Here is a 22,069-nt window from a genome sequence, read left to right on the forward strand (position 1 = left end):
GATTGATGGAACAAAAGGAAAAAAAAGATTATTACCCCAGCGAATATCTTAAAATTATTTTTTTATTTTCTTTGCTTAGTGTCAAGGAAGGGTAAATACCATTAAACCATATCTTATAGTCTAAAATTTTAATAGTAGGGAAATTTCCTAAATGACCATTCACCTTGTTTCCTTCATATGCCAATTTAATTATCATCTCATGTTTTAGAGTTCATTATCATCATCATCATTAGAGCTTTTTTCCAATTATTTGGGGCCAACTACGCTTCAACACATCCTAACCCCTGGTAAAAGAGATGGGTTTGTGTTGGATAGGCAGCCAACATAAAACTTTGCCAAAATATTTCATGAATCTTGAATCTACGTCATCTGCTTTAGAATTATACGAAGCTAAATTATAAAGATCAAGGTAATTAAACTACATATATATATTCCTTATCTTTAGCAAGAGGTCAGGTAAACCGACTGAAGCTTGAAACTTCTTCAGTTTGAGGCGAGAGCAGTGATCCCTATTCACCATGATCAAGAGCTTTCATTCCTCCTTACAGGAGAAGCTTCTACACATTCCTCTTCTACCAATGTGAATGGGGGGCGTCACCCCTTATTTGTGCATCCAATTCAAGCCTAGCCTTAACGCTGTCAGTTTAGTGAGTGAGGCATATCACCCTAGTGAGAATGAGAGAAAATAAGAGATCCGGCTATAAATCCTATAGCCCATGGTCCTTATCAGTGAAAATACTCCATAAATCTATAGTCCCTTCTTCACCCTCTTTAACCACAAGGAGTCCATCATATCCAAGCTTTCTTCCAGCATTAATGGAGCGTCATAGAGCCTTAATGCTACTGAAATCTGAATCCTAATTCCATTTTACATCAAGTTATTCTAGTCTTCTTGACCTTTAAGACTTAAAAACTTTGTAGATTATAACATGCTATGATCATATAATGGCACATGGTCTACCCTTTTTTCCTACACCACACGCCATCCATTTGTGGTTATTAAGACCCCATTACCTTGCTATAATTTGTTTTATAAAATCAGCCAGGTAAGTTTTGTTTTCATGAGCATCATGGTCAAATTCCATGTCATATGATAGTCCATAACATGCCACATAGCCTAGTTTCCATTTCTATGATCTACGCCATCTATTTGTGAGATTTTGACATCCACAGCAATATAATGTGAATTACATAATATTCGTGGTCAATTATTATTCCGTATACTCATGATCTCATTCCTTACTTGCCTACTAGATCACGGTCATCTTTTATATGCATATTGATCTATTCGTCCAAAGTAACCTATTACTTTGTGAGATTGCTCTCTTATTTGGCTTTCCATACTTTGAAAAGTGTGGAGTCCGAGATCCCTGTGTTTTTGAAGGCGGAGATCAAATTTTGGGTGTATTAGTCTTGAGAGGTTGACATTGAGTATAAATCATCATCATCAAAGCCTTTTATCAATTAATTAGGGTCGACTACACAAATCTTGGTCCACATTCTATTTTGTCAAAGGTTGTATCCTTAGTGAGGCCATAAATCCTCATATATTTTATCACTATTTATAACTGTGTCCTTTTGGGACCATCCCTTACCCTTTTTGAGTTTTTCATTTGAACTAACTCGCATCTCTTAACATGTGGTGTTCGGGGTATGCACAGCATATGATCAACCCACCTAAATCTACTTTATTTCATCTTCTTGATTATTAGAGTTATACCTAAGTTCTCTCGAATGTGTTCATTTTGAATTCTATCATTTCTTGTCCTACCACTTATCCATCTCAACATCCTCATCAGCTACACCTATCCTATTGGTATGTTATTTCTCGACAGCCCACATTCCGCCTCATAAAGCAAAACTGGTCTCACAATTGTCCTGTAGAAATTTTTATTTAGCTTAATTGGTATGCAATGGTCATAAAAATCTGGTTGCACATCTTCACTTCACGCACCCAGCTTTAATTTTATATGTGATGTCTTTCTCAATTTCTCCATTTTTCTAAAATTAATTCTCCAAAAATTATGTTAGAGTTATTCCATATCGGTTTTGTGAAGCGAAGGAAAGCAAGTGTGTTGAATCCTTGATGTATTTGAAAGTGTATGCCATGTAATGAAATTGAATAATGCATAATTTCATAGTGCACACACTTTCTTGCATGCAATGCTTTCTTAACTAGTTTAGTTGAATGGAAATTGTGTGTGGGCAATGAGATCTTTTCCTCTTTTATTTTGAGTTGTAAAAGTGCCTTTGAAGTGGTGACAATAGTTCCACATTGCTATACTTTTGATATTATATGTGCATTTTTTTTTATGCATACTAGCCCCTCTTAATACATTTTTTAAAAAGTATACTCCAAGGGCCTAGTTCATATATCTAACACTAGTAGACTTGGATTCATTGAAATCGGATATCCAATGGCCATCGCTATATCTTCTAAGTTAGATGGTTTGCCCAAATAACGTATTCAATATTCCATGGTCCTTCTAAAATATCATAAGATCCTATTTGCCGCATTCCAAATGTTCTTGACCTAAACCTACTTTTACCCATCCATAAGCAAATATATGTTGGTCAAGAGTAAACATTGTATACATCATACGTTTATAATTCTTGGTCTAAGAAGGGTGAAGACTTTTCCTTAACTCATTTCAAGTCTGGGTAACGGCAGTAGAGTGTATTAGGTAGGCAGCCAACGTAAAATTTTGTCAAAACTTATCATGAATCTAGAACATAAGAGACCCAAAATAGAATAACAAACTAAGATTGGTGTAACCAATTCTAATTAGTTAAAAAAAAGCTTCGATGAAGGTGTTTATTATTCTGACATTACCTAATAAGACATTGAACTATTAATGTTCCTTCTTAATTGAATATGAGGATCATTGGAGGTGGGTGTTGGATTACACTTAAAAGAGGACAAACACCTTGAGGACTTTCTTTATACAGTATGATTTGGTTAAGGCATAACCACCCGATTTTTTTGAACAGCTTGATATGAAGAATCATGCGCCGGCTTCTCTTAGTCCTTATTATATTTACAGTACCATATGTTTTCAGCATCTTCAATGTATGTAGAATTACTACCAAAGTATAGTAATATCATCAACATCTAGGTATATAAGCATGACAACACCATCGACCACTTTGGCATAAAGTACAAATGTCAGATCGATCACCAGAAAATCCATGAGTAAAATGACTATATCAAATTTTTTATGTCATTATTTAGGTGCTTCAATCATTACAAAGACTTCACAAGTTTCTAAGCCTTGTATTATGTCCTCTTCAGACTAGTCATTCAAGTTGTTCTACATATATTTCTTCATTCAGTTGACCTTTTAGAAATGTTATCTTAATATCCTCCTTGTAAATCTCAAGATATTATGCAGAGACCGAGGCAATGAATACCCAAATGTTAATCATTCTATCCACTAATGCATAGGCATTGTAAGAAAATTTTCCTATATTTCCAAAATTCCTATGATTTGATATTAGACTTTGAATATGGTGATCCATCTTGTATCTTTGGCCTTAGAATGATCCATCTTCCATTCTTTTTAGATCTTTCTTTCAATTCTCTAAATATAATCAAACCTCCCCCACCATTCGAGTTCCAAATGAATGGAGCGAATTTAGAAACAGATTTACAGTAACTTGGGATGTGTTTCTAGTTGTGAAACCTTTGAAAGCTAGGGTAGATGCATGAGCCATCAGAATAACCACAAACTTCTTTTTTTTTAAAAAAAAAAAAGAGGGGAAAAAGGAACCTCACGCTCCTTGTATCTAAGGTTTAGAATTTACTTGGTTTGGATTCGAAACCTAAATTTTTAAACTTATCCGGATCCGGGGATAGTCGGAGATCTAAATAATAATTAAGATCGGATCTGGATACAGGTGGATCCGATCCAAATCCGACACACGGTTTCTATGAAGCCCGCCCGCATATTGTAGAAATGCGGGCTTGGCAATAAATATGTTTTTTAAATATAATTCGACCCTAATTTTTAGAGAGTATATAATCTTTAACATGGAGATCATGAATATAAAAAAAAATAACAATTTGAAAACTAAAAATAATAATCATATTAAAAAAACAATTGGACCGTTAGTTACACTTGTTTTTAGATGGACTACCTATTTGCATCCATCTGGACGCTTTATACCTTTGGACCGCATATTGTCGAAATGTAGTCCAGCCAGCATGAAGCAATTTTCCTTATAGATATGTTATATAGTTTTCTTTGTTATGTATTATGTTATAGATATAAATAATATATTAAATATATTTTTTAGATTCGATCCTGTCCGGATTCAGATTTAGATCTCGTATATACTTTTCAGATCTGGATCTAAAACCGAATATTGTGGATCCGATTGAATCCGGGTCCGACCCAATCATTTAATGAAAAGATTGGTGCTCTTTCTGTCAAAGAGTTATCGCAGAACAGCAGTGTTCAAACGCGGTATGCCTTGCTCATGTTGAGGTCTCCATGTTTCCCGGCAAATCTGTTTTGAATCTCTCTCTCTCTCTCTCTCTCTCTCTCTTAACGATTGTATTCTCTCTCTCTGGAAAAGACTCACTCTCCCTTAATCCATGGCCGACCTCTCCGAAAATGGCTTCCTCATGCCCAAGCAAAAACCACAAATTTCTCCACCCCAAAGTCCACAAAGACTGAAAATAACACTAAATTTAGAAAAAATGTTAGGAAAATCTTCCATTCTCACTCATTTCTCTTGCAACATGAATCATCCTGGTCAATTGTCTAGATTCTTCCCCTTCAATTCTTATGTGATCGTTCCCCTTAACTTCCAATGGGGTCCTCCCTCCCTTCAATTCCTATGTGATTCTACCCTCAATTCTGATCTGGTTATGTGATTCTTCTTCAATTCTAATGTAATTCTCCCCCCTTAATTCTAATGTGATGGGGTGTGCTTCTTCGAAGCAATTTCTTTATGAATTTGATGATTATACTGGTGAATTTAGAGAAATAGAACATGGGTCTCCTCTGAGGCAATATAATGGAGAATTGGAAGGACCCATAATCGGATCCAATGTAAATGATGCTGGGAATGATGAAATAGGGAGAATAAATCATGGGGTACCAAGAAATTTGCCCAATAATACCGGGGCAGAGCAGATTGCAGCTGGTTGGCCCCCTTGGTTGACTGCTTTTGCAGGGGATGCAATACAGGGATGGGTTCCTATGGGGCCCGATAATTTTTCTAACTTGAAAAAAGTAAGGCATGATCTCTCATTTCATCTTGCATTTGCTCTCTCTCTCTCTCTCTCTCTCTCTCTCTCTCTCTCTCTCTCTCTCTAACTCATTAAATATATGACATGCTTAAGTGATCAGGTCCATTCATCTTGAAAATCCTGATCTGTATGTGGTTTTGTAGCTTTTAAGTAACTTCAAATTGTATATTTGATAATAATTTTGTATGTAAATTGAGAAAGGAAGTAGGACTTTTAGATTTTTCATTTTTCATCTATTGTACATAGACAAGGAGCATATTTTCTGCAATAAACAAAAAGCAAACATAAATGTCCACTGTCTAGACAGAGGAGTCCTGAAAGAATTCTATATTTAACCTTGCTACCATTTCATCTGGATGACAAAATGAAGAGCTTTGGAATCCCTAATATTCAGAACTTCAAATCTCCTTTTAGGGGGAGAAATATTCAATATAAATTCCCCATGACTAACAGAGAACACATTTCAAAGGATGTGAGATTAATTGTAAGGTCATAGCTTCCATAGCTCACAAAATTATGTTGTCAAGCTTGACGTCTAGCCAATACCTAATGGCACATTTGGTTAGCATGAAAATGTTTTCTAAAAAATATTTTCACATGAAAAAATTCTCTCATGCAGTTAAGTGTGGAATATTTTCATACCAATTGGTCTTCATGTATTTTTTCACATCGATTGGCAACTAATTGATGTAAAAATATTCCCACACTTGACCGCATGAGAGAACTTTATCATGTGAAAATGTTTTTTCACACACTCCAAATGTGCCATAACTGCTTGGATTTTCTACCTTGCAAGCTTCACATTGTGATATTGTGATCTGAAGCTCTTAGTCTCATACCCTAGACTCTATGTCCGAGTACCATGCTCAAGAACAAAATGAAAAGTATTTGATTTAGTAGATTTGGTCTAGTTTTGAGCGATTGGTCCGTTAAGGCTGTTTATAGATCAAGTATACAAGTGATGCATACCAAGTTTATTTCTTGCTTTCTCAGTTCACATCACAATGGCCATGGAAATGTGGTTGGATAAAGTGTTCTTGAAAAATGGATGGACTAGCCTGAGTTATTCTTGATGTTTTTGACTTGGAGCATTGCATCTCTCAATGCTATAATAGCAAAACATTGTGGCCTAGGAAATATTCCCATTTAGAATAGAATTAGTCTATTATATGCATTTTTAGTGTCAATCTCATTTGACAAAAGAAGTTTTCTATAAGAAATTGTCAAACTACAGTTCATGGTCCCTAGACAAACCAGTTTGCCCACTTGAACTGCATAAGAAATATACAATCTGGTTATTGTCAAATGAAGGAGCTCTCAAACTTAAAACCTATAAGTGGGTGGGTCATAAAGATGCTCACAATCACTTGTTGGAAGCTTCATATTAAGCTTTGCTGGAGCCGCAAATGTTGTGGACTCATCCTCGTGAGCCCCAGAAGTAATGCCCTGCATACTTTTTCTATTCCAATTAGGTACCCTCTTGACATTGTAATTTCAAGTCATAGTTTAGAACTGCTATAAAATATCCTAAAACTTGCTATGGTTGAAGTGACATTACAAATAACAACAATATCATCTCTGTATACATTAAGCACAACCATCAGATCACCTGAAGACTAGACTAATAAAGAGAGAGACATCAGTCCTACATTGCGAACACTCCTGAAAGTCGCAATAGCACAAAATCTCTCAAACCAAGCCTTGGGAACTTAATTGAGAGCATAAATCAGTTTCTTGTGGAGGGGGCATGCATCTTATCGTGCAAGTTACCATTAAGAGATGCATTCTTATCTCTCGTGTGATAAAGATGCCATCTCTAGAATACCAGTTTGAAAAAAACGTGAATATCTATTTGTGTACAAATGAAGGAAAAGTGAAAAATTCCACATGAAATAGGTTTCCTGCAAGCTCAGATCTTTTTTACCTTGAACTCCTTCAATTCAACCATCTTAATCTCTGAATAAAATATTTTAGCTTTTGTTGAAATCTAACAATCCAATCTCTTGTTGTGATGTTTCTGATGCTGAAGCTGACACTCAAAAGGATGTTTTATTTGCGTGGCTGATTTCAGACAATTGTTTCCTCAGGCTCTTCTTTTCTTACTAGGATGTGAAACACATCATTTTTCTACATTGCTGTCTTGTCAGATTTTCTAGCCTTTAGTTTCAACTTGAGTTGGAACTTCTTATTATCATCAAAATAATTAGAGATGTGGATATGAATAATTGAAACACACTTGGCGCCTTGAGTGTTAAAATGGCAAAAGATAGTTTGATTGGATGCACATGTTCTAGTGTATGCTACAGGCAAATGTGTTAATTAAATTTTTAGTATATTTAACTAACGGTAGACAATGTACGTGTGATATTAGTAACAATGAACTAAATATCCATCTTGCATCATGAATTTTCTGTGGTAGGACATTCTCATTAGACATTATTGGGTATCCCGTATATTTTTTTAATACGAAAAATATGGCCGGTGGCATGAACTATTCCCTAAATTTACAGGCATTCTGTAGTATAATCATTTTCTCCATTAGTACTGGGCTGTCATTCAAATAGCTCACTAGTGGATTGAAACTTTACACTACTTTCAATGACCTTTCTTGTCTTTCTTTACTTTCAAGTTAGTTTGTTCACCATATCCTTCTCTCACAAATGAGCCCTTCAAAGAGCTGTAGCCAAAGTCCTGTTCTCATCCTCTTTAATGTGCTCAAGTAGAGGCCTTTACTCTTTTAATTTTTAGCATGATTCTGAAGGCTACTCACAGCACATGCTCAAGTGGTTACTTTTAATTTCAATGATCACATAAATTCATGCATGTAAAATATTTGGCTTGTTACATCTTGAGTTCTTTTATGTAATCTTCCTGAACTTTTCGACTCTGCTTGCTTGTGATATTTGCCATTCAAGATCGGGCAAGGTGCATATGGCAATGTGTATCGAGCTTCTGAAGTTAGGAGTGGGAGGTTTGTGGCACTCAAGAGAGTAGGTTTTGACAAGTGCATACCAGAGAGTATCCACTTTATGGCACGCGAGATAAAGATTTTGCGAAGATTAGATCATCCGAATATTGTGAAGTTAGAGGGATTGGTCCTTTCTCGCTTCTCTCGTAGCTTGTATCTTGTGTTTGAATACATGGAACATGATCTGGCCAGGTTGTTGTCCCGTCCAAATATCAAGTTTAATGAATCCCAGGTTTGTCAGTGATTAATGAATGGCTACTATATTATACAAAGCTGTATTTTTATGTTATGTACTATAGTATGATGGAGATGGGAAAATAAGGGTCCATTTGGGTTATCACCATCCAATGCAATTATGGATGGTGATGGAGAAAGAGTAGGACCCATGAGAACAGGACATGGGAGAATGGGTCCCACTCTCTCTCCCTAAATGTCCATTTTATTCGATGGCCTTTTGTGCTACTGCTTTCCATAGTCCATTGGATACTGGTACAGATACTTTGCCCTACATGTAATGGCTTTTGAGATTATTTCCAATTTCCAATTTCCGTTTATTCAAGGCATATAGCAATTTCTATGATCCCCTCTGAGCATTATATTATTTTGCCTTTTTCACTTGTGTTATGCAGATTAAATGTCTTATGCAACAATTATTTCTTGGACTTGACCATTGCCATTCTCGTGGTGTTATTCATCGGGACATCAAAGGATCAAATCTTTTGGTTGATGGAAACGGTGTTCTAAAAGTTGCTGATTTTGGTTTGGCTACCTTTATTAATCCTAGACAGAGGCGACCACTTACTAACCATGTAGTAACTCTTTGGTACCGACCTCCTGAACTTCTTCTAGGCTCTACAGATTATGGAAACACAGTGGATCTATGGAGCGTGGGATGCGTGTTTGCTGAAATGATTTTTGGAGAGCCTATATTTCAGGGGAGAACTGAGGTCATTACTGAAAATTTTTAATAAATGTCATTTGTTGAAGGTTGCTATGAACTATTTCTCTGTTCTAGTGTGTATACCCATACATATACATGCATTAATACGTATTTTATGGAAAACAAATCTTATTGGCCCAAGGGCCATACTTCAGAAATTGGCCCAAGGGCAAAAATGTCTAGTTATGAGGATTTGTTTGACCCCAAAACTCTGAAATCATATTTACTCCTCTCTAAGACCATTTAAAACTAAACTTTGATTTTGGAGCCAAAAAATGCTCAATAAACTCTCACTCCAAGAATGTTTCTAGACCGTCCATTTGTCACAATATCAAATCTGGGTTTCAACAGCTGAAAATCATTCTCTCTCTGAAATATATCACAAAGTTAATCCAAAATGTTAGAGAAGTAAATTTCAGCTGTTTAAGTTCTCCCTAAGTAACTAATTAACTCACCTAATAACTCTGTGCATGTGTGTGCGCACGTGTGTAGGTGGACATTTATCAAAATACATCTTACTTTTCAACTATTGAACATTTTACCTTTTTTCTGCCATTCCAACTCAGAATCATGTGCATTTCGATGAGAATTTTGAAATTAAGTCAAAATACATGGGTAAAATGTTAATAGTTAATGCCATTGATGCATTTTGACAAATTTCCCTATGCACGTGTATGTGCATGTGCAGGTTGAGAGAGTGAAAGAGCTTATAAACTAGTGGTATGGTAAAGATTGTAAAAAACAACCAATAATTTGGGTAGTTGTTCAACAGCTTATCTTGGGCTTAGATTCTTGCAGGATTCTGCTCATTTTAATGCCTTAAAAACCTTTTCATTCTTCTAACAGGTGGAACAACTATATGAAATTTTTAGACTTTGTGGTTCACCATCTGATGAGTATTGGAGGACATGCAAGCTGCCTTGGGCAGCTATCTTCAAATCCCAACAGCCTTATGAGCATCGTCTTACACAGACATTTAAATTTCTCCCACAAAGAAATTTGAATTTGTTGAATATGCTCCTTTCTGTTGACCCTACCAGGAGGGGCACTGCAAGAGCTGCTCTTGCATCTGAGGTAAGTTTTTTTTTTTTTTTTTTTTTTCAGATGCATTGATTCTATATGATTAATTGAATAAGTTTGTTTAAACATCTACTTGTTATTTGTTTAATTCACTCAAATGAGTTCTGCAGAAACTTAATTGTTGTTTGTTCATTTTTCCTTTACAATGCATGCAGATTCAGTTGTTTACTTCTGTACTGCTTATAACTATTTCGAATGTTTGGGTTTCTCTTCATAAAGCCATAACTTGCTGTAAGTTCAAATGTAAAAAAACATAAATAAAATGAAAAATGTGCTATAAAATGCCTTTATTGAATGGGATTGTGTGCAATGGGACCATTTACCTTTGGTACAAGGTGGTCACAATTAATCTTGATCGTTGGATGTGATATTGAGTGGCTACATTTATTCCATTGACCAAGCTCAAAGTTCAAAAGAAATTTTTTCGAACTTTGTGATACATCCAAGCTATCAAATTTCACATCGGATGGTTATAAGTAATTGTGATCACCTTGTACCAAAGGTAAATGGTCTCATTATATATTTCTCCGTATTTGAACAGCCTATTTATTGACTGGTGTATTCAATGACTGCCAAGATCCACACACTGTTACTTTCTGCCACATTTAACTTGAACTTAAAGAGAATGCACATGCATATATATTCTAACCAGAGAAGCAGAAATAAAACATTAAGAAGAGAAAGAAACCACATCTTTACTAACAGTCAGGGAGCGTCTCTCAGACAGCATTACTCCTCAAAGTACACCCACATTGCGCAAAAAACCAGCAAGATGACTGCCCTTCCAGTGTCTATACTCAATGCTTGCCATGCTGATAAGACCTCGAAAACAAAAGGGTCTCACCACTGCACAGAACTGGAAAATCTGTAGATGTCAAAAATGAATTGCTTTCAGTTATTGTTTAGTAGGTATATGTATGCCCTTCCTCAAGCTTGCATTACTCAGATCCTACAATGGTCGCAATCATCTGGTTATGTCTCTAACTATATCCTTCTTTGTGTTAAAGATGAATATAAGTATCAAGTTTCTTCTCAAGTAAAATTTCCAATATTGTCTTGGGATGAAAGATCTAGCTTAGTTTCCTTTGGTATTTTCTTGAATTTGAGTTTGCTTGATCTTCTAAATGTGATACCAATTGACTCTCAGTATTTTACTCTCTTTAGTGATTCTCTTTATTTAGGTAGGGCCAAAAGGAGAGTAGGAGTGTAATTTGGTTATTGGGAAGTCACCTGTATATACTATATAGCAACCATCGTGTTTTATATCGATAACATTGTTAAAGAAGAACGATATATTATAGCTTTTGTTCTTACAATCCAAAGTTGTTTTTAAGATGATAAAATTTATGAAATGTCTAGTCTGGTTCGCTAGCGTATCTCTTATTACTGCAAGAGCCAGTAACGGAACCAAAAATGGGTGGTAGTGAGGGCCTTCTGAACATGGCATCATGCGACATGGCATTGACCATGGCTTGGCTCGTCAAGGCCGATGTCATATAATTCATCATGTCATTCTTCTTCATTTTTTCCTTTCAATACTCTTTGTTTTCCATGTGGTTAGCTCACACCCCATATGGTGAGTTTGGAGGAGAATAACTGACGAGAAAAATTGTGTATGAACAGTACTTCCTCACAAAACCATACGCATGTGACCCATCAAGCATCTCAAATACTGAGGAGGATTTTAAACACCATGAAATGGAGCGCAGGTACGGCCACGAACAGTATAAGAATGCATGCAAGCATGTGTACTTACTGTAAAAATCATCATACATTCACTATGTTACATCATTTTATGGGCATGACTCAAGATGTGGAGAAGCACCAGGCTTAATTTTTTAAAAAAATTGAAATTGGGTTTGGTTACGCAGGAGAAGAGGTGGGAAAGCACATGGATAGTTATGTATGATTATGAAAGGTAACAAACTGAAAAACGCTCACCATGCATAAATATCGTTAACTCATCATGTTGTGGGTATAACTCAAGTAAGTGTGGCTCTCTCACTAAATTGAAGTTGGGTTTTTGTTGTTCAGGAGAATTGGAGCTGGGAAAGCACATGGATATGGAAGTTTTTCGGGCTTCCAAGAAATGGATGAGGACCAGAATCTTGCAGCTCCTCTGCGCGGTACTTCTACTGCAACTAATCTTCATATAAAAGCTTTACTCCAGCAAAACTCACAAGAGGTTACTTTCTATAATGATGTTGTAGTGCCTCTGTATGAGCTTACAGAAACTTGGATGGTTGGAAATGATAAAGATTGGTGACTTCAAACAGGCACAGGCGGTTGTCTAGAGCAAAACTGAGCTTGGGAGGAAAGTAGGTTCAATCAGGTTGAATTCAGAGCTGGCAAAGCATAATAATGCTAAATTTTGCAATTGAAGATGCAACGGGTTTTACTCAATTTTGATCACCGGTGCTACTTTTTACCAACAGTTACACTTGCAATTTTCCAATATATGTCATGGGATTGTATACAATGAGACCATTTACCATTAATACAAGGTAGTCACAATTATTTATAACCATCTTATGTGAATTTGATAGTTTGGGTGTACCACAAAATTCGAAAAAATTTCTTTTGAAGTTTGAACTTAGTCAATAGAATAAATGCAACCACCTAATCTCAAATCCAATCCAATGTTTAAAATCAATTGTGACAACCTCGTACAAAATTTCAAATCCAATCCTATATTTAAGATCAATTGTGACCACCTTATACAAAATGCAAAAAATCTCATTCTATATTTTTGATAATCTGTATATCTAAGAAATAAAAAATTTATTTTTGCTAGTCATAGAATGTGAGTTTTTTGATGAAATCTTTGTTTTGTCTTCCATTGCAGTTTTGTTGACAGGTGCAGTTTCTATAATGTTACAACCTTAAACAAACCCATTAAAGCACATCTCCAAATTTTATCATAACATATAATTTTGTTGTAATTTATTTTTAGAATTATCTTAAAAGCTATTTTCATATCTAATTAAAAAATTTTAAACTTCCAAAAAGATTAAAATCAAGTAGATCTATAAACATACGAAAATCTTGAAAATGTATGGTCTAGATAATGTGTTACAAGATGCATTACCTTTTAGACTCGAAAATTTTTTTTTTAATATTCATACATCTCAATGTCGAGATGAGATCAATTAGAGGGTTTTTCAACATTAAAACAACCTTCCCGATAGATTTTTGAGGTGCACCTGTCATTCTACATTTTAAGGTTGCAAACTCATAAACGCCTCCCTTTGTTGAAAGGCTTCTTTTTTCTTTTTCTTTTTCTTTTTTTTGAGGGGGAGGGGGAGGCGGAGTGGGAGGGGGCACAACGTCCATAGAAATTCAGAGGAATAGAAATCAACAGGCACCTATGCATGACAAAGGAAATCTTCAGAAGAAATTCAGAGGAATGTGAATCTACAAGAAAACATGCATAGAAATTCAGATTCTTTACATAATTCTCCATCAAAGAGCACCCAAGGTGGGACCCATCTTCAACCAACGAGGGCCCATCTGTGCATCAGGGTACACAAGGCAGCCAAATGCCACCAAACCCCTGGTTTCTTGAGAGAGAATTGTCGGTTGTTTCTAGAGAGCAATTGCCAATTCCTCGACTCCTTTCATAATATTCAGGCACGCCAATTCAGGTTTCTCGTCGATTTTGCTGCTCTCTCTGCTGATTCCAGTTTCTTTCCCATCAGAAGCAGCAGCACTTTCTCTCCCATCACAGGCAAAGGCAGTTTCCCTTCCATCAGAGGCAGAGAGACACTCCTCAAACCTGAAACAACTCACGAGATGGTCATTCGTTATGCCAGCAGCCTGCATGAATGAGTAGACAACGGTGGGACCCACATAACGAAACCCTCTCTTTACTAAATCTTTGCTTATGACATCGGCTTTGGGGGTCTTCACAGGGACCTTACGGGGATATCGGAATTTGTTGACAATTGGTTTGTTGTTAACAAAGCTCCAGCAATATCGATCAAAAGAGCCAAACTCTGTGATGATCTGCATTCAATCAGGAAGACAATTAGGCAAAACAAGTTGCAGATAGGCACGTAGAAAAAAAAAATGAATGGCTGAAACCGTAAGTACAGAAATGAGAAACAAAAAAAAAAGAAAAAGAACGAAGACCTGTCTCTCTCTCTCAACACAACCATGCCAGTGCCCTTCATCTTTCTTTTTTAAAATAAGCACTGTTTGCTCATTTAAGTTTGCCAGAGATGTTCTACAAAGCAACGTGGGCATACCTTTGAAATAAGCCGTGCATTTTCAATAACAGCACGCAGTTTTGGTTCTGATAATTGGAGACCTGCATTGTTTGCAATTGATATGATCTTTTTCTCACTCAGCTTGGCAACTGAAGCCGGGTCAAAATCCAAAAACACTTCCCTGTAGAAAGATTGGTTAGATGAATTCAACATATATGATTAACTTTGATTAATATATCTCTAAAGATAGAGGAGTACCGAAATGTGTGTCTTTTGCTAAGAATAGATGGCCAGGTAAGTTCTGCCAATGCTCCTGATAAAACCAGCAACTCAAAGAGTTTTCTGAAAGAATAAAAGATTAATCCAAAAAGAGAGTCAATTGTTTCTAATCTATCAAAAGAACGAAGTAGTTTTAGCTTTGAAAAGCATTGCATCACTGACAAGAAACAGCCAGCAAGAAAACCACATACTTGTCATCATGAACTGGAAGACCCCATTCTTCATCATGGAAAGCAGCATAACATGGTTCTGTTGTAACCAATCAATGTATGAGTTAAATATGTAGGTATATCACCAAAAACTAACGATATCACAAAGACAGATATCAAAACCCACCAAACTGGAGACAAGGCAAGTCTTAAGATAAGGAAAAAAGAACTTGACAAACAAAAACATGCATAGATAGAAAGAAAAATAAATAAATAGCTATAGGCCATAATCTTCTGAATTTTGTGACACATCTACCTAGAGAATTTTTCAAAAGCTTACTATACTTATTGCCCATCGAGTCTAGCATTATTAAGATGATTATCTCAGTGGTTGCTTACAAATTACTGAACTACATTGGATAGGCTCTGGTAACATTTGTTCACCCTTTTTTTTCTTTTTTTTTTGGTAATGACATTTGTTCACCCATATTAACATTCAAAAAATTATGTATATAACATGGAAATCATAGCATAATTTGGGAAACATGCTACCTTTTTCTGAAATTGACAATTCAGAAACAGGTAAGATGAATTTTTTTTTAATTGATTTTTGTTTTGGGAAACGATCTTCTGAAACAAATTCCTCCTCCCCACCACGGCATTGCAGCCACCACCCTTCAATTTCAAGAAGAGAAGGGGAAGCTCAGGGCAGTTTTCCCTTGCCCCACTGGGTGCCGAGAGAGAGAGTAGGTAATATGGCGGGTGCTGCAGCAGCAATGGTGTAGAGAGACCACAATATTTGCATGATATCAAAAAATAACAAAAATGCAACCGTGAAAAATCCATAGATGGCAATAGATTTCTGGATTAATTCACATGCAGCAAATGCCCAAACGTAGAATAATATATATCATAATACTATATGGCACCAAATCATTTATATCATTAAAGAGGATTATGACACCATGACACCATATCATTTATATCATTAAAGAGTATTATGACACCATATTGTTTATATCATAACAGTATATGCCACCATATTGTTTCTATATGTGCATGATAGAAAGATGACAAACAAAATCACAGAATCCTAGACAAGCCCCAAATTGCTTTCATTATACTAGAAAGCCTCCATGGAAAACCAGTTAAAGGGTGAACACTTAAATGGCAACATTGGAGTAGACATCGGGCCACAGATAGACGCATAGTCATGGAACCAAAATAGGATTTGATGAATATGTGTCAATTTGTTTAACCATGAAAAATTTTAATGTAGTGTTTTGTCAGTCTGCAGATAGTGCGACTAGATGTATATCTTCGTTATATTTTCTATATGAAAAATGAATGTGGGATCATAGTTGTTAACCCAATTCATGATGTAAACTTGTAAATTCATTTTCTGGGCCTCTAAAGCCCCTGGATATTGGAGCACATTTTCAATGAAAGTTTCCACATATGTAGGGATCTTCTCGTTTCCTGGAGACATATTTGGAGGGAGGCCAATGCAGCCGCCGACTCTCTTGTTCGGGAGGGTGCCTTGCGGATGGGTGCATCCTAGGGGGAACCATTTTCGTCACCTTAGTGATTGCCATTCTGGTTTTTTGTACACTCGCACTCACAGATCAAAATGTATAGCATTTTTCTAGATCCCTTAGGGTGGTGGATATCATTTTTTGGACCCCTTGGGGTTTTTGTACAGGGAGGCCTTTCTGTGGGTTCCTTTCTTTAATTCTCACCTTTGTAAGTTTTTCTTTAGTAATACAACAGTTAACAGTTTCAGTTTCAAAAAGAAATTAAGAAAAACAAAAACCTTGTAAGTTCATTTTCAGAATCACAAAAATACAGATACACAACAAAAAGATTTTGGGAGATCTACCCAAGCAATTATGCTCACCAAACCAGAGAAGACTCACCTTCATTAGCTTGCAAGGTTATAATTATAATTAATAAATTCAACAAGACATTGTTCACTATTTAGATAATATCTTTGTTCAGAGGGCATTGAAAAACAATAACTGAAATAACTTGAATTATATATAGTTGATGAGGACCATTGAGAATGACAATCTCCTTGAAATGTTTGCCAATAAAGCTAAGAGAATTAGCAATACCAATACTGCAACCAATGTTTGCGAAATTTTAGCCAATAATATTCATGACGCAGGCAATAATGTTAGGCTACAAATAATCGAGATCCATATATAAATATCTCTAGATGTTGCGTGAAGCGTATAGTCTTACACTAGGAAGAGTATCCTACATTGAATATGTGTACGCCAAAGATAATAAAAAGGAACCATCAGTTGGTGAATAGTTTCACTCGATGAATAGAGAAACAATGCAACAAAGAGACATGTAAAGCAACCAGAGGGAAACCACCAACCATCTCCTCTTGTTTGATGATTGAAAAAAGCAGCTTCAAGAATGTCAAAACATCCTTACTCGACCTTGTATAACAAGGTTTCAGATATCCATAAAAACCTCAAGCAGCTTGTAACACATCATGCTAAGTAGGCTTATTGCACTTAGTAACACATCATGCTAAGTAGGCTTATTGCACTTATTTTGTGAAAGTCAAGTTAATTTCCACAAGTTCTCCACAAGGTAATAAGGAATGGATAAACAGGATCGCAAGTCTTAGGAACAGTCAAAGGAGACTTGCTTGAATCTGATCAGAGATGCAAAAAAAATGAGTTCTACAATTTCAGGAAAAAAGAATTGCATAAAGTTGATTTGATACATCAAAGGAATACAAAATAAGAACGGAAAAGGTTGAGATACTGATGCAATGAGCTTTTTATTTTACTATTTTTTTATCTTTTTATTTTCTTGATTTTGGATTTGGTATTATTTAGGTTTTTAAGTTTATCAAGGGTTATTTTTGTATTTTTTTGTTGTAGAGATTTGAGGGATATTTAATTTAGAATTTTAATTACTTGTTTTGTTTTTGGGAAGCTTAGCCTGTGGTGGTTAGGGATGTGGGATTCATATTAGGCGGTGATTGATGATTGAGTAAAGAGTTTGATGTTTTAAAAACGTCTTGGGTGGACTCCCTTGCAAACCTAGAGAGGTTATAATATCTCAAAATCCTTTTTATTTTCCCTCCATGGGTTGGTATTTATTTTATTTTTATTTTCCTGTTATTATTTTCTCCTTGCATCCTTTGTTATTTTCCTGTTATTATTTTCTCCATGCATCAGTTGAGGTTATAATCTCTCAAAATCCTTTTTTTTTATTTTTTTTATTTTCCCACCATCAGTTGGTATTTATTTTATTTTTATTTTCCTATTATTATTTTCTCCCTGCATCCGTTGGTATTTTCCTGTTATTATTTTCTCCCTGCATCAGTTGGTATCAAAGCATACATGTTGATCACAAATAAATCAGTTGGTATCAAAGCCTTGAGATACATGTTGATCACAAATCAATCAGTTGGTATCAAAGCCTATTGATGATTGAGTAAAGAGTAACTCGGTTGGTATCAAAGTCTTGAGATACATGTTGATCACAAATAAATCAGTTGGGATCAAAGCCTATTGATGATTGAGTAAAAAGTTTGATCTTGATCTTGTGAAAAGATCTTGGGGTGCACTCCAATGCAAACCTAGAGAGGTTATAATCCCTTAAAATCCTTTTAATTTTATTTTTATTTTCCTGTTATTATTTCTCCCTGCATGAGTTGGTATCAAAGCTTTGAGATTGATCACAAGTAAATCAGTTGGTATCAAAGCCTTAATATCCATGTTGATCACAAATAACTGATGATCTAATTATGGAACGTATAGATCAAATATTTGAGCAAGTGGATAAAAAAATTGAGAGACTCAAGCAAAGTAATAGAACAAGGCCTACGAGATCTATTCCATAGATTCCAATCTGACCAAGAAGAATGAAGAGGTAACTCTCAGTGCAAAAGATGTTGACAATTTTTTGATTTGCGGTATGTGAAAATACCAAGAAGAATTGTCAAACTACATCACCAATTATTCGCTTGGACTCTCGAGGATGTAAGCTCGTAGTCGAGCTTCTCCCAACCCCGAGAGAATGATGCTATGAGTTTTTTATTTTTTATTTTTATATTTTCTTTATTTTAGATTTGGTATTATTTAGGTTTTTAGTTTATTTTGGGTTATTTTTGTATTTTTTGTTGGAGAGATTTGAGGGGTATAAAGGATATTTAGAATTTGGTATTTTGGGTTACTTATTTTTATTTTTGGGAGGTTTATCATGTGGTTAGGGATGTGGTACTAATAGGAGTTACCTTTTAGATAGAGAGAAATAGAAAGATATGGTAGGAGGTGGCGCGTGAGGAAAAGGAGGGAATTCCTAAATCTAAGAAGATACTATTTCATAGAGATTTTGGGGAGATTTATTTCCTAAAATCTAAGAATATATCATTTAGATTTTAGGGAGATAGGAATGGAGATAGGAAAAAACATGAGTAGGACTGAGGTGAGAAAAAATAGGAAAAGTAGGCAGAAAATATAGAGAGAGAGATTTGTGGGTTTGTTTTTTATTTATTTATTATTATTTTAGTTTATTTAAAGGGAAATACGCCCCTCTTTATTGGTGATTGAGTAAAGACTTTGATCTCCTTTACAGACTCAAATAGAGGCTATACTCTCTTAAAATCCTTTTTATTTTATTTTTATTTTCTTGTTATTATTATTTCGTGCATAAGATTCCTAAATAGAAAAAACACAATTTCACATTTTAGTTAGAAGGTTACCATTTTCATACTTGTAAAGGAACAATTTCATGATTAAACCCAGAAAATAGAAGTTCTTCGTAAGTATTGTTCAGAACCCTAATCTGCTATATCAAAGCAGAACAACGGTTGCACTGCACCACTATAACCATTAAAATCTGAATGTGCTTTATCACATCAGAAGGATGTAAGACTCTCTGGCAAGATAAGGAGCGAACAAGAGAAAATATTGCAAAAAAGAAAAACTAAACTGCATACGAAAAAGAAAAAGTATTAAACCGCAATTGATTGAGTGGTTAGAGAGGAGGGAAACTTTAAACAAGAAGACAACTACTAAAAATGGGAAATATGATATTAATCAATCATAACGGGGAGGGGAGGAAAACTCACCAGTATTTGCAGTGACCCAGTGGCACCTCCTCTTGCCCTCTAAAGGGGTCGGCAAAACCACTGCAGTGGCTGGAGCAACCTTTACAGGCTTTGGACCAGTTTGTTTCCTCTTACTCCCTGGACTTGATCGAAAAATCTTACCAGTAGAAGCACGACTATACACTGAATCGGACGAGGCATCTGACGAGCAAGATGCATTTAGAGAGAGGTTAGAGTGCAAAAGCAACTCCTGCCTCCTTAAAATCAAAGAAGCTCGAGGAGAAGGAGGCATTGGTTGAGAAGAAACAACAGCTGGGGGTGTCTTAGGCTCCTCAACTGAAGCTTTATTACTTGGAGGTGGTGTGATTTCAGGCTTCTCTTGTTTCCTTAAGGGTTTTGATGCAGGTTTTCGAGTTGCTATGGAGCGAGCCTTGTTCCCCGCTGGCCCAAGAACTGGCCTCACCTCTGCATCTGCTACATTCATAGACCTGATCTTTGGAGGTCCAGACATGGAAATTACCGCTCTTTTAAAGTCCTTATTGCCTCAAATCCCAGATGTTAGCTAATTAATTTCCGCCTTCCACTTCCTAATCCAGGTAGTATTCCCTTCTGTTTCCTAAACTAGCTCAGAACCAAAAAATGGGAAAGCATAACATGAAATCAATGATCCAAATGCACCCCAAAAGCCCTCGTATAAAGGATTTCACGCTGCATTTCAGCAAATTTTTATGAAGCTCGTCGAGGTCCAGAGAAAGCCCTAACTTTCACAGAATGAGATGATTTCTCCCTTCCTCTTCCAAACCTAACTCAGAATTGAGCGGTGAGAAAATGCAGTAAAAAAAAACACCTACCATTAAATACAGAACTCATTTTCTTAGTGCTAGAGAATGAAAATAGCTCTCACAGACTTCCCTTCCTCCAAGATCATATCTAACGCTGAACAGCATTAGAAAGTCATCATCAGCAATATTAAAGCCTATAATAAAAGATTTCTGACCGTTATTGCACAACGTGCTCAAAAACTCATCAAGGCCCAAAATAGACCCTAACTATCACAAAGTAACGATATCACCCTTCCTTTCACAAACTCGCTCCGAATTGAGCACTGAAAAGCTTAAAAAGCAAAATCCATGTACAAGCCCAAATGCCTACTGGCTTCACACCTCATTGTCACAAATTTCACTGAAACTCAAAAACCTCCACCAAAGGAGCTAGATAAAACCCGTCCTCTTCAAAACCAAGCCCTAATTTAACGATGAAAATGTACAACACATGATCTCTGCAAAATAGAAATCTCACCTCCCGTACAAAATCATGAAATGGAAACCGATTGTTCACCACATTGTGAGAGAAGAACCAACCAGAAACCCTAGAACCAGCTGGTACAAGTTCACTCCAAACGGCTTCTGAGCTCTTTCAAAACCCTAAAACTCGCCAAATGATCTGAAACCCTAGAACTGGCCGAGCGACCTCAAATCCATTTAACCTGTACACATATATAAGGTAGCTCTTCACACCTGTAACAGTGTCGCAGCAGAAAGCCAGAAACACAACAACCGCGATCTGAGGAGGGAGAGTTAGAGAGAGAGAGAGACTGAGAGTTAGAGAGAGTGGAAAAGGAGAGAGAGAGAGAGAGAGAGAGAGAGTGAGGAACACAAGGGAATGGAGTGTCGGAAAAGATTTCAGACAATTATATACTGGGGAACTGGGTGGTCCGGTCAGAGCAGGAGCGTGACCGGTTGTTGCCCGCTAACTGCCTTCGTGTCCGAACGTGTTGACCCCTCCGGGACTGTTTGTTTCATGTATATTTTATCGGGAATCTTTTCGTTCAAAATTCCAATTATATTTAGCTCTATTTATATAGAAGAAAATAGTTTTAGTGCATTTATAAAGTGTTTTTTTATTATAAAATTGATTATATTTTGGTGGGTTGGCTATGTCCTTATTTTAAATCGAGCCTGCCGAATCAGGATTTGTGTAATCCATTTTAAATTAATTAAAAAAAAAAAAAGCTATGATGATGAGGTCGGTTAGCTATATTTAGATTTAATACAACATTTGTTGAGAAGTATGAATTAAATATAATATTTATTATGAATTAAATATAA

The 22,069-nt window shown here is 36.0% G+C and overlaps 2 protein-coding genes across 6 annotated transcripts; one reads left to right on the plus strand and one right to left on the minus strand.

Moving 5' to 3' along the window:
• Positions 1-5,018: 5,018 nt before the first annotated feature.
• On the plus strand, positions 5,019-12,769 carry LOC18447065 (putative serine/threonine-protein kinase At1g54610). 5 transcript variants are annotated; one of them, XR_016046554.1, is made up of 8 exons: positions 5,019-5,240; positions 8,173-8,457; positions 8,855-9,172; positions 10,012-10,239; positions 11,869-11,954; positions 12,117-12,163; positions 12,280-12,430; positions 12,522-12,769. XR_016046554.1 is itself a non-coding variant. In XM_020675178.2 (7 exons), the coding sequence occupies exons 1-6, from the start codon at positions 5,208-5,210 to the stop codon at positions 12,142-12,144; spliced, it is 978 nt and encodes a 325-aa protein (XP_020530837.2). In that variant the 5' UTR covers positions 5,019-5,207; the 3' UTR covers positions 12,145-12,163; positions 12,280-12,769. The 5 variants fall into 5 exon arrangements, 1 of the variants encoding a protein (XP_020530837.2); XR_002283167.2 differs by having other exon boundaries at positions 12,280-12,371; positions 12,456-12,769; XR_002283168.2 differs by having other exon boundaries at positions 12,280-12,371; positions 12,477-12,769.
• An 844-nt stretch (positions 12,770-13,613) lies between these two features.
• On the minus strand, positions 13,614-21,621 carry LOC18447066 (uncharacterized). Its single transcript, XM_006857168.4, has 5 exons — positions 19,983-21,621; positions 14,924-14,981; positions 14,712-14,795; positions 14,493-14,634; positions 13,614-14,250 (listed from the first exon to the last, which is right to left on the minus strand). The coding sequence occupies exons 1-5, from the start codon at positions 20,470-20,472 to the stop codon at positions 13,831-13,833; spliced, it is 1,194 nt and encodes a 397-aa protein (XP_006857230.1). The 5' UTR covers positions 20,473-21,621; the 3' UTR covers positions 13,614-13,830.
• Positions 21,622-22,069: the final 448 nt, after the last annotated feature.

Source organism: Amborella trichopoda, chromosome 12, assembly GCF_054954075.1.
Source record: "Amborella trichopoda isolate Santa Cruz 75 chromosome 12, AtrichopodaSantaCruz75HAP2 v2.0, whole genome shotgun sequence".
NCBI lineage: Eukaryota > Viridiplantae > Streptophyta > Magnoliopsida > Amborellales > Amborellaceae > Amborella > Amborella trichopoda.

Bases quoted from the DNA above. Each gene is read 5' to 3' on its own strand.
- LOC18447065 (XM_020675178.2), top strand. From the start codon at position 5,208: ATGGGGCCCGATAATTTTTCTAACTTGAAAAAA. The intron at 5,241-8,172 runs GTAAGGCATGAT...TTGCCATTCAAG, and splicing joins ATTTTTCTAACTTGAAAAAA to ATCGGGCAAGGTGCATATGG. The intron at 8,458-8,854 runs GTTTGTCAGTGA...TGTGTTATGCAG, and splicing joins TCAAGTTTAATGAATCCCAG to ATTAAATGTCTTATGCAACA.
- LOC18447066 (XM_006857168.4), bottom strand. From the start codon at position 20,472: ATGTCTGGACCTCCAAAGATCAGGTCTATGAATGTAGCAGATGCAGAG. The intron at 14,982-19,982 runs GTGAGTTTTCCT...TGGTTACAACAG, and splicing joins CTGGGTCACTGCAAATACTG to AACCATGTTATGCTGCTTTC. The intron at 14,635-14,711 runs GTACTCCTCTAT...ATCTTTCTACAG, and splicing joins AGCAAAAGACACACATTTCG to GGAAGTGTTTTTGGATTTTG.